At 36.9% G+C, this 13,543-nt stretch overlaps 1 protein-coding gene across 10 annotated transcripts in view; it reads right to left on the minus strand.

The window, feature by feature from the left end:
• Window positions 1-353: 353 nt before the first annotated feature.
• Window positions 354-13,543, minus strand: part of PRCP (prolylcarboxypeptidase) — a 94,693-nt gene continuing 81,503 nt past the window's right edge. For all 10 annotated transcript variants that reach the window (XM_078156945.1, XM_078156947.1, XM_078156948.1 and 7 more), the window contains one exon: window positions 354-3,563. In XM_078156945.1, coding sequence (XP_078013071.1) covers window positions 3,359-3,563 — 205 coding nt within the window. In that variant the 3' untranslated portion in view covers window positions 354-3,358. The remainder of the gene's footprint in view (window positions 3,564-13,543) is intronic.

Here is a 13,543-nt window from a genome sequence, read left to right on the forward strand (position 1 = left end):
AGACCATGCTATACTTTTATTTTTTGATCCCCTGTAAACACCAACTACAGTGCAAGAGACATATTAAGCACTTGTCAGATGGAACAGTACAATTGAACAAAATCTGAAATTTATACTAAAATCTAATTAAACTATCACTTTATATAAAATAGCATCTAATTTGAAGCGAATGATATTCATTCATTCATTCATTCGACGAATGTTAAGTGCCCTCTGTATGCAAGATTTGTGGAAGGACACAGACAAGAATTTGACACAATGGAATAGTATGCTTGGGTCACAATCTGTACTGCTCAACAAGGTATCCATGTCAGTAAGATCACAGACCCATTGAATTATTACAGTACTACATGCAGAGTTCTCACTGAATTTTATTTCCAAGCCCCCCCAAAAAAAGGCCTGCCTGATGTTCTTAATCTTTAAAAGATAACAGATAAGCCAAATCTGATTTAAAGGCTACTTTTCCCATCTTCTGGAGATGTATATAGTTTTTCTTCCAAAGACTTCTCCCCAGTGAAAGTCCCAGCATCACATATGTCAACTGGAAGTAGTTATTATATTAAATCAGTACAAATCTTTGTAACGACAGCAAAACAAAACAACTGAAAATCTTAGCTATTGTTAAATGTAAAAATAACATTAAATGTAGAATATTGAAACCAAATTTCAGTCAATGTTTTCATCTGTTACAAAATATACAGGAAAATACAGACTAACTAGTAATTTAGGCAAGTCCTTCTTCACCTCATTCAGCCTGTTTTCCCATACATAAAATGCAGTAGTCCAATGAAATGATCACTAAGTTCCCATTCTACTGTTATAGTCTATATTCTATTTTCTAATATTCTGCATATTTATGGATCAAAGGTTCCTCCTTGCTCTAACGTTCTGTATTCTGTATTCTAACATTCTATATCGTGAGGTCCCTTCCAGATCTAACAATCTATGAAATTATTGGGGATTAAATAATATTTACTGGGTATTAGAGTATTTTTAAGATTTTCAAAGTTCTTTATATACATATTTCACATGCTTCTCACAAAAATTCTGTGAAATAAATGCTACAATATTAATAGCCCCATTTTATCTAGGTGAGGAAACTGAGAGACTTGGTCAGGGTGAGAGTTATTAAGTATCATCTGAGTCAGGATCCACACCCAAGTTCTTCCTGTCTCTAAGCCAAATACTATCCATGATGCCTAGCAGCCTCTCAAAAATACCAGGTTGTGGGAAATATTATTTAAAGGCTCCCCCACCACCACCAAAGGCCACAAAATCTAAATAATATCAGCTGAAATAACAATATTCTAAACATAGTTTTAAGCTATGCTTGATACATACATAAGTATGTATGTATGCACACATACATATGTACAGTGTGTATGTATGCATGTATTGGATTTTTAACAAAAGCTTTCTTGGGCCTAATTTTCATTAAAAATTGTGGGGCTGTGTGTGTATGTGAGTGTATGGGTTAGAAAAAGAAAGAGAGAAAGACAGAGAGAAAGAGAAAAACAGAGAGAGACTGACTTTTAATGAAAACTTTTTTAGGCCTAATTTTCTCAGGAAGTTAATAGGATAGGTAAAATTTTTCACTAACAATACCATTTATATGTGTATATATATGCATATATACAAATACATATACATATATGCTACATAGATATAATACATAGTATAAAATGGACATTTTAATGAAAATTCTCTTGGGTCATTCACACACACATAACAAAAAAAACTTTAATTTATAAACTCTGAATTACATAACTATTCATGGGTGACAAAAAACAGCACTTGTTACACTTTGGTCATGAGATCCCCACGTCATGGAATTGTGCTGAATTTAAAATGAAACCAGTGACTAAATAATTCAACATAACATGGAACTGAATGTTTCTAAAAAAGGACAATTATCTTCTTATGTTTCTTAGCTCACACACACATAATCGTCCTCATATCTGAGACAGAACCATGAATTGGCATTTTTTAAAATTTTAGACTTGAGGTAAATTTTTTAAAGAACAGACATTGTTCCCAAGGCAGAGCAATGGGAAGACTCTGAAGAAAGAGACCAGCAGAAGTAAGAGAAAAAGGCTTTCAACAAAGTAGAAGCTGTTAAGAGAGTCCCTCTCTGCCCTTGAAAGGTTTTGATCCAGCCCTATTTGTTATCCTAAAAAAGCTCTCGGAAAGAAAGGTTTCAGTGTAAGTGCCGCATGAAAGAAGCCAAAAGCTTGAAAATAGGAACAGCTCGGCCATTTATTAATGTCAAAAATGCTGTCTCTCTGAATTGGTCAGTTGGCCTTTTTGGATACCAAACAGGAAACTTGGTGTGCACCTGCCCCTGTGTGCTGCAACACCCCAGGCTTTCATGACATCACTCCAACCAACAACAAAAAAGGAAAGGTAAATGTAACCAATTTTGAATAGTTAATCTATAATTTTAAAGTCTATATTGAAACTTCTATATGTGCCAAATTATATATAAGCAAACCCCTCAAAAAATGAAATGGGCAAAGTTGAATCTTTTTTTTTTTTTAAACCAGCAGAGCCTATCAAAAGTGTCCCAAAACTGAGCTAAGAAACAAAGAGAAATGGAACAGAAAATAGCCAAATTTCTCTCTGGCAGAACCACTGTGGCAAATATCCCAGAATTAAGAGAAGATGCCAAGAAGGAAGAAACACATAAAAGAAAAAAAAATTAAACAACCAACCAAACTAAATATGTGCTGTATTAAAAGACAGCTGGTATGTCCTTTAATATAAACAAACAGGTATAAGGTCCAGCCCTATTCCTTATTTACAACCCAACTTATATCCTTGGTTAACAATTTCAGAACAAGAGAAATGGTTTCCATGTTTTAGATGTGGCCTGATATAGGCCTGTTGAGAAGGTTTTCACAACAGCAGGTATCATTTTTTACCATTACCCGCATACCCTTAATACCATTTCTGGTTTCTTGGCTGGTTTGTTTTTGCAAAATTCTTTGGTGAGAAGTGACAAGTAGCCCCAAGGTGATCTGAAAAACTCAACCAGTGAGGAACCCAAAGCCCAAGATTAGTCAAGCTATCCCTCAGGAGAGTCATCCCTTTTTCCTAAGACAATCGGGAACTCTGACATTCAGAGAGGACACACCAGGTTAGATTTTTGGCAATTTGTAAAAACTGAAAAGGACCTCTTTATGGACATGGAATATGGAAGTCCAACACCTGCAAAATAAAAATCCCCAAGGGAATTTTATTACATGTACTTTCCCTCTCTTCTCCCCCATCTAGTAATGGAAAAAGAATACACAGAAAAAGTAGAGGGGGTGATGTTTGGAAAAAAAATCATGACATTATGTTGCATCCACATCACTTTTCAGCGATGACCCTGAAACTGTGTGATCCATTTCTTCATGTAGTCAACTTCCATGGTTCGGGCTAACAGCACTGACTCAGGGTCATCAGCATTCCTGGCACGTAGATCTAAGTGATGGGCCCCATCTGGGATGACTATGGAGACAAGAGTATCTGTGATGTTCTCATTCACTCCACCTGCGTACCAAGGATCCAGTGCACCATTGCTGCAGGAAGAAGAGGGGAAAGGCTATTAGCTTAACATCCCAACAAGTGGTATTAGGAATCTACAATGTGTACTATGATTAAAAAAAAACTACATTATAATCACAAGTTCATCTAGGTCCTCCTTGTTGCTCAGAAATTAATTTATTCCTCACCTCAAAAGTGCTGTTGTTTTCATCCATCTTCTGCTTACTTTCCCCTGTTTTTGAGGGAGAATCAGTTCTAAGTCTGGTCAAGGTTAATTCCTCCACTTATACCCCTAGATTCCATCTCTCCCTTCTTCTTCAGTCAGTTAACAAGCATTTATTAAGCATCTATCATGTACCAAGCACTGTGCTAGGCACTGGGGAGATAAAAGTGAAACAGTTTCTATCCTCAAGAAGCTTTCCATTGTATATGAAAGTATATACAAAATAGTGTAGGGGGGAATTTGGAGGGAAGGCACTTGCTGCCAGTGAAGAGAGATTAGGAAAAGCTTCATATAGAAGGCAGCCTTTCAGCTGAATCTTGAAGGAAACAAGGGACTCTAAGAAGCAAAGAAGAGACAGTGCACAGGAGACATGAGGAATAATCCAGGGCAAAGTCATGGAGGCAGGAAATGGAATGCCATGTATGAGGGAAGTAAGAGGCCACTTTGACTGGATAACAGTAGATGTGAAAGGGAGTAATGTGTAATAAGACAAAAAAAGTAGGTTGGGGCCAAGTTGTAAAGGGTTTTAAAAGCCAAACAAGAATGAATGTTTTCTATTTCTACTGTTGCATCTTCAATCTCTCTTCATAAATTCCTTCTATACCTGAAAAAAGTTTTCTCTATCATAATTTTTTAAAATCTCTTGACATCACTATACCCTCAAATGATTGTCCCAACTCATCTCTTTTCCTATTAACTGTTAAACTTCTCGAGGCAAAGTTTCTACTCATTGCCTGTACTTCCTCACTACCTACTCAATCCTCAATCCCTTGTATTCTAACATCTGCCCCAATGACTTCAGTGAAACCACTCCAAAATCACTAAAGACCTTCTAATTGCCAGGTCCAGTGTGTTTTTCTCAGACCTTATTCCCCCTAGATCTTTCTTTTGATCAATCCTTTTCTCCTTAGGATTCTCTCCTTCCTTGGCTAGTGAAACACACTAGGATCTCCAAAGACCATGTCCTTGACAAATGAATCTCCTCAGCTTTGAATCTCCTATCCTGAGGACTGAGCCATTCAGATCAGTGCATTAATGAGTGCAAATTCAGGGTCCACTGTATCTGGCCAGCATCAGCCATATTTCAACATTTTACCAAAGCTATCTTCTTGCCATCCACTCCTACCCCTGCTACCATTAACATAACCTCTCTCCTCCCACCCCACCTCAACTGTCCAGCTCTTAAACAGCTGTCAAATCAATATTGCCATTCCCTAGAAAAAGAATGTCAATCAGTTCCCCTATGGCTCTTCTCACTATCCCAAACACCCTTCCCATAAACAGGGTGTCACATGAGTCTTAGTGCAATTTTAAGCTTTAATACCTTAAGATAATCTTGAAGGTTGTTTTAATAGCTTAAAACTGCACTAAGATTCATGGAATGCCATGCATATGTGGCCTTCCCTATTAGAATATAAGCTTCTTGAAGGCAGGCACCGTCTTCCTTTTGCTCTTATATCCCCAGTGCTTGGCAAAGAAGCTTCATAAATGTTTTTACATTCACACATTCATTTATTCATAATTTTCCTAACTAACTCTTATCACTTGTTCCTCTTTCTTATTCTGTCCCTTTAATGCAGTCATTCTCCTAAGGCTTTGCTTAGTTGACTTTTCAACTTCGAATCTGTTTTCCTCTCTACTGCTTCTCAATGTTTGAATATGTGAAAATGTGCATAGTCTTAGGATCATAGAATTAGAGCTGGAAAGAACCCTAGAGGCAATCTAGTACAATACTATAATTTTACATATGAGGAAATTGAGGCCCATCTTTAACCATCATCCTCCACCATAACATTATGCAAAAAAGTTTATGTTCTAAACCACTGCTACTCTCAGCTGCCATCTCTTTCCATGTGATAAAAAGATCAAGTATTTGCTGGCTGAGAAAGTTTCTAGGCTTTTTTTGGTCAGACAACTGAGTTATATCTAAACTTCTATGGGGAAATGTTATGAAATGTTATAATCAATTTCAAAATAAAGTTTATAAAACATAATCGAATTATTACTCTCAGTTGGTTACACACTGGTTAAAGTATGGTGCAAATGAGGCTAAAGCAATTAGTTTAACATCAACATTAGACAGTTAGCTTAACATATCAAAAGTTGCTATTGTATAGCCACAACCAAAATCACTACTGAAAGAACAAAAAAGTGACTATCCTCCTGAATTACACCTAACACAATGGCTTTACACAAAGGTATTTAATAAATGCTTGTTGGATGGTTGAATCTTTATAAATAGGGAATGGCACCTTTTCTACTGTGGTCTCAAATTTGTATAAGATTATACCCTTTGCCCCTTTGGTGGCGAAGAAATGGAAATTGAGTGAATGCCCATCAATTGGGGAATGGCTGGACAAGCTATGGTATATGATAGTGATGGAATCCTAACGAACTGTAAGAAATGATGAGCAGGCAGATTTCAGAAAAGCCAGGAAAGACTTACAGAAAAACCTAGAAAGATGCTCAGTGAAGTGAGCAGAACCAGGAGAACATTGTACATAGCAACAGCAACACTGTTGGATGATCAACTATGATAGACTTAGCTCTTCTTAACTCTACAATGATCCAAGACAATTCCAAAAGACTCATGATGGAAAATGCTATCCACATTGACAGAAAAGAACTACAGAGTCTGAATGCAGACTGAAGCATACTATTTTCACTTTTTGGGTTGATTTTTTTCTTTTTGTTCTATTTCTTCTTTCACAATATGACTGATGTAGAAACATATTTAACATGATTGCACATGTACAACCTATATCAAATTGCTTGCTGTCTTGTGGAGGGGAGATGGGAGGGAGAAAAATTTGGAACTCAAAATCTTGTAAAAAATGAATGTTGAAAACTATCTTTACATGTAATTGAAAAAAAAATTCTATTAAAAATTATGCCTCTTTTATGGACAGTGTTACAAACCTGAAATGAAATTTTCAAAGTCAAATTGTCAGATAAGTCATTCCTATAATATATGTATATATTTATTGATGTACATCTCATGATCCAAATCATGTTTTAAGTAACTAACTTTGTATATACTACCATCATGCAAAATAAAGATAATTATATGTCTGAAGTCACACTGCCTATCCCTATCAAATACAGACCTACATTGTTTTTTAAAAAAATTTAGTCACTGACTTACTATTGTCTCAAACAATTCACTTAACTTCATTATAGCCACTTGCTATGCATGAGTGCAGACAAAACTAACATTACTCAGAGGTAAAAAGTGAAAACCAACACAAATCATGTTATTTGAGCCATACCCCCATCACTTTCTGAAAGTTATTTTAGATAAACACTAAGTTCTTAACATTAAAAATATAGCTAGTAAACTTCTGTTTTTTTCTAAGAAAAATTTATTTTCTCTTTGTAAATGTAAGTAGCTCTTTACCAATAATGGGTGTTAAAGTATGATTTTCAAATGCCCTGTTATTATTATGTTCCCTAAGGAATTCTCACTAGTAACTCAATAGTATACGAGAAAGACTCACTCCGAAAACAACACTGTCCTGCTATTGTTACACACAAAAACAGAATAAAACAAAGAGGGAACTGCCCCCTTCAATTACCCAAAGAGAGTTCTAAAACAAAGAGGGACTCTGGTTTTCAATTATTTTAAAAAATGTAAAAGTAAACTATACATCCACAGGGTTGGATTCTTTTAATTGACAAGTAACCTTTATCATCGTTCTAATTTCACAGACCTAACAAAAATAGGAAACACTACGTTATTTGCAAAACAAAAAGGTCATCCCAAAAGCAACATAATAAACAAACTGCATTTGATTTAAAAGGTCATCTGAACCAACCTAGTGGCTTAGCAACACTGTTTTGAGTTGCTGAGAGACCCATGAACTTGATTTCTTGGTCCTAGTCATGTGAAAACTAAACCAATCACTGAGAAATATACAAATGTATTTGCTTTCATGGGGGAATCTGGCTGACCTGTGTAAAGATTCCTATCATCAAGCCAAATGGAATCACTGGCAGCAGTTACTGGGCCTGAGAAAGGAGGCAGCTCAAAAAGGAACCCCTCTCTCATTTGTATTTAGAGACTCTACACAGACATGAGTGAAGCATTTCTTTTAAATTGTGTGAAGAAATGTTTGGCATCTTATTAAGCTATCCAACGGGAGAGAAAAATAAGTAGATAAAAATATTCTGTATTCTTCTTAAAGCCAAGTCAGAGAATGGGCTGTGAAGCTAATGGGTAGTAGCCAAACACAGGAATTAAGTGAGAGAAAATCCAGAGATACATTCTCCACATGCCATTTTAGTGCCATGATCCTTTGATAGGAGGCCATCTGGCTCCCCAAATACAGAGAAAAAATTATGATGATGATGATGATGATGATGATGATGATAAGCCTATTGGACCTTTTCATACTCCTTTCTTAGAGACGCCTTTAAAAAAAAATCCTATAGATGGTGGCCCACATCGAATGAAAACAGAAAATTGTGAGCTCCAAAAAAGTATACCCAAGGTTGCTTCCCTTCTGCCTTTGGAGAATGTGCATTCCTTAGCACAAAGAGAAGAGTATTTGAGTTGATTAAAAACCACTTCCTATGATTATGAATATTGGCTTTTAATTGATCTACTAAACTATTTACATTGGATTTTTTACACTTGACATCCAATTGAAAGATAATTTTTTTACATCCATGAAAAAGGTACCAATTTTCTACTACCATGTGGTAAGCCTGTCTTCTTTCCATCCTACCTTTCTTTATATTAAACAATGCAAAGCCTTTACTGTTTTTCTGGGATTATTTCATTTGAAATATTAATGGCATAGTAACAGAAACAACATTGTTCGTTCACATGAAGAAATCTTGTAAAACTTGTGAATCTCTTTGTGGTCATTTACATATACTTGTTTTTGTCCCTTAGTAAGTGCTGCTGGAATGCAGTATTAGTGTTTCTGGCAGCAAGGGAACCCTGCAATAAGGAGATACTCTGAATTAGAGTGTAAGATGGACCTGCTCCATAATGAATTTCTATTCTATAATAAATATTATAATATCAAGTTAACATGTCATTTGAAATGGGACCATGATATTGACAATCAAAAAGGTGACACTCACCTTGGTGTCTACCTAACAGAAAATCGCTGTACTTATATAGTTCAAGGAATACATGATATCATCAGTGAGGATCCCCTCCCCATCCATGCAGATCAAAACGGTTCTAAGACTTGTGTTTGAGAATGGCTATCCCTCGTTACCACCAGCCCCAACCCAAAAAGAAAACCAACCTTATGCCCAATTTCTTGGGCTGTACCACTCTGATTGTAACAAGGCTGATCTTAAGTGATAGATAATACTCTGACGGTCTCTCTGAAGAACTTTGGAATTGATTGTGTGATGTGGGAGATACTGGCAAAGGATTGCCCAGCATGGTGTACCCACATCGAAAAAGGCACTAATCTCTTTGAGCAAAGCAAAACTGAAGTAGATCAAAAGAAATCTGCTAGATGCACAAATTTAGAGAATCTACCACAAATGTTCACGTGGACTATTTGTGCCTGACCTGTGGTAGGTAGAGCATTACAAGCTCATATTGGTCTGATCGGCCACAGTTGGACACACATAGTGATGTCATTTTGGCCCTCTTCAAGAACAAGGGATGACCACCACCCAGAGATAGACAGACAAAGAGATAGATAGATAGATAAGATAGATCACCTAAATTAGAAAGGCTTTTCAAATTCCGATGTGTGTACAGATATCTTGATAGAAACAGATAGATATACATATATCTACAGATATCTATCTATAAATATTTATATATCTAAATAGACTTATCCATCTAGATTTACAAATATGTGTTATACACATATTTAATCACAAAGATTATGCTTAAAGCTTTTCTAGCTAAGTAGGGCTGACAAAACTTGGGCTTTAAGAGTGTAGAAGGATCTTTCAAGACCCCAGGATAACATCCACAACAAGAATAGGTATTATGAGAAGCTTAGTTACTGCAAGTTTTCATAAAATATATTTTCTGTGGGTTTTTTTTAAACCTAGACTATTATTTAGACACGAAAAATGTCCAAGTCTATGGAAAACACAGGAAAGTTTGGGAGTACAGTGATATTCTGTCCAGACAGAATAGCCCTTCTAGATTCTTATGGAAGTTATCTGTTGTCCTCCAGAGCTTTCTTTCTGCTCTCCCTAAGAGTTTCGTATCTGCCACACAGCCTTTCTCTCCTCTCCAGCCAATGCCCTTCCACTAGGGAACTTTGACATATGTGCTGATGTTCCCTCAATCACCCTGGCCTCTCAGTTCGTCAGTACGCTCAACTCTCCTGACCTACATCGCCAATCCAGCTTAGCTACACAAAGAAACAGTCACACCCTTGATTTCATCCTCATCCAAAGTGTTCCACTTTAATGATCAACAATTCTGAAATTCCTCCATAGAAGCAGCATTCTATCTCCCTCTATGCCTCCCTCCTAAACTTATTCATTCTCACTTGGACCTTCAGTCCCTCTATCCCTCAATACTCTCACAGACCATCACCCCTCATCCGGCTTTACTTTTCTCCCTTTTTGATCTTAACCCTATGGTTAACCGGTTCAACTATACACTGTCCTTTTCTCTCAAACCTATTGCACCCTTTTTCTACATCTGTTCACACATTGTCAAATCCCAACTGTGGGCTGATCCACTAATAACAATTCTCTGAGCCTGACCTCTTGTTAATCATGCATTTATATAACAATGTTGTGCTCTAGATAACATATCATTGTGGACAGAATTTAAAAAGGTTGAAGTTAGATTACATTCTGTCATTCTGCCTAGGCTGCCACTTTACCACAAAAGGAAATTAGATTATTCTGATAGGTCTTGGGCCTTTGTAGAGCCATTCTGTTTGTTATCCTTGTCTTCTTCAAATAACTTAAATTTTATTTTGTTATTTATTTTATCCTATATCCCACCATCTACCTTTTCTGCTCCTCCTCACACATTGCTGAATGGTTCTATGGAGGAAGACACACAGCTCTTTTGACTGAGATAAATTTTGCACATTTCAAAATTGTGCCTTTTCTTTAAAAAAAAAGCTGCTAACCTCCCCAAATGAGTCAATGAAGAAGCTTCACTTTTTCAACATTAACCATTTGCTCTTCCTTCTCCTCTATTCTACATGATGTTATGCTCCATTATTTCTTTCTCTACTGTATTCAATGATGATGAGGTGGCCCTTCTCCTTGACAAGGTCAACTCCTCTAACTTGTACTCTTCATCTTTTCTCCAGAAAATTATCCCCATAACCATTCCATCTCTTTAATTAATATTCATTTTGTCCCAGTTTTCTGGTTTCTTGACTGCTATCTACAAATATGCTAGTCTTCCTCATTTTTTAAAAACCCTTGCTTGCCCTGACCATTTTCTCAAGCTATCATCCTATATCTCACCTTCTTTTTCACAGGCAAACTTCTAGAAAAAGCTATCTTCACTCATTGCATCCATCCTCTTACTCACTTCTCCAACCCCTACAATCTGGTTCATGACCTCATCATTTGACTGAAATTGCTCTCTCCAGTCAATCAGTCAATAAACATCTATTAAGTGCTTATTGTGTACAAGGTATTGTGCTAAGTGCTGGGAATACAAAAAGAGGTATAAGATAGTCCCTGCCCCCAAGAAACTCACAATCTAATAGGAGAGACAAGAAGCAAAGAAACATGTACAAACAAGATGTATACTGGATAAACAGGAAATAATTAAAAGAGGGGAGGCACTAGAATTAAAAAATGTTGGGAAAGACTTCGTGGAGAAAATTACAGTAGGTAATTGAAGTTACCAGTGATTTCATAATTGCTATATCTAATGGCTTTTTCTCAGTTCTCATCCTTATTGATCTCTCCTTAGAGACTGAGACTGTTGACCACCCTCTAGTCCTAGATAATTTCTTTTCTTAGTTTTTATAACACCACTCTCATTTGATTCTCACCTTGCCTTTTCAGGCTCCTTTGCTTGAGCGCCATCTATGTCCAGTTCCCTAAATGTAGATGTGCCCCAAAGTTCCATCTTGGGTCTTTCTCTAAATTTTCTTTCTTGGCGGTCTCACGAGCTCCCATGTGCTTAGTTATCATCTCTATGTAAATGACTCAGATGCATATATCCAGTCCTAATCTCTCTCCTGAGTTCCAGATCTTCACTACCAACTTTCAACTCAATATTTCAAATCATATGTACCCAAAGCACCTCAAACTCAAAAGATTCAAAACAGAACTCATTATCTTTCCTGGCTCCCCAAATCCTACTCCTCTTCCAAACTTCCCTACTGTTGCAGAAGGTACTGCCATCCTTTTAATCAATCAGGTTGTAACCTAGCTGTTATCCCAACTCTCCCTCACCCCACATGTCTTATCAACTCTACTTCCCTTACATCTCTCATATCCACCCTCCTTGTTTCCAGTCACATAGCCATCACTCTAGTTCAGGTTCTTGTCACCTCTCTTGAACTATTAGAATGGCCTCCTAATTGGTTTCCCTGCTTCAAGTCTCTCCCATATCCCTTTCATTCTATACAAGCTGGTCAAGCCACATTACTCCACTGTTCAAAGAGTTCCAGTGGCTCCCTACTGCCTCTCAAATGCCTAATCCTGCCTTCTCCTCTGTCTGGCATGTCAAATTCTTAATAATCTGGATCCAATTTACCTTTCCAGGCTGGTTAGGCATTCCTCCCCTATCTGCCCTCTGTGGTATTCAAAATGGTCTCCTTGCCATTCCTAACACATCACATCCCATCTATGCCTTTAACAACAGGCTATTCCTCTCAACAAGAAGACAGTTCCCCTTTATTTCCACCTCTTAGAAGCCCTAATTTCCTTCAAAACTCTACTAAAGGGCTGCCCTTCCCCGATTCCCCTTCTGGCCCCTCCCTAACCCCATGTATTTACGCTGAATATATTTCATATTTGCCTCTGTGTAAATGCCATTTCCTCCAATAGAATACCAGCTCCTTAAACACTCTTTCATTTTTGTCTTTGCAGTCCCAGCACTTAGCACAGTAACTGATACATTCTAGGAATGTGGTGAATATTTGCTGATTGCCATAAGTATCACCAATACTGCTTGCACTAAAAAAGGAGATGAATTGCAGCACTTCCCACATAAAACTATCATACAAAGGCCTAAGATTCCATTTCAGTCCAACCATGATTTCCTTTTGGTGGGAACAAATCAAATATAAAATTTAAATTCACCAGTGGTAACCTGCTTGCTACACTGTCAGCTTCTTGAAGGCAGGGACCATGTACTTTACATCTTTGTATTTAGTAGATACTTAAAAGAACTTTGGTTGAATATATGTGTCATTCAATTGATATTAAAACGCTATACAACCACTTTAAGAGTACCTAATGGAAAAACAGCCACCAGACAGATACTGTAGTGAAGGTAGGTTCCTAAAGTACAAAATGGTGACAAAGTATCTGCCTGTGAAAGGACCAAGATGAGCTTTGAGTCTCACAGTGTTGTGTTTAAGCACTTATTTCTTTTCTCATTCATTTGGTTGCTTTGAGGCTTTTATAGTTGCAAACATCCTAATCTGGCATGGACCCCTTAAATACTCTAAAACAGGTTTATTTGTTCAACTGTCACTTTATAAAGCTGGGTTGTACAGTATAGTTTTACAGAATTATAATGAAGACAAGTAACTCAATTTAAAGAAATTCAACAAGATGGAGCTGTAAGTTTTCCATCAAAGTGATGCAGTTTTTAGTTTGGGGCTGATACCCTGCTGAGCTAGTAACAGCAAGAGCAAAAGAAGACAG

This window comes from Phascolarctos cinereus, unplaced genomic scaffold (assembly GCF_003287225.1).
Source record: "Phascolarctos cinereus isolate Bilbo 61053 unplaced genomic scaffold, phaCin_HiC Scaffold_726;HRSCAF=1367, whole genome shotgun sequence".
NCBI classification, from domain to species: Eukaryota; Metazoa; Chordata; class Mammalia; order Diprotodontia; family Phascolarctidae; genus Phascolarctos; species Phascolarctos cinereus.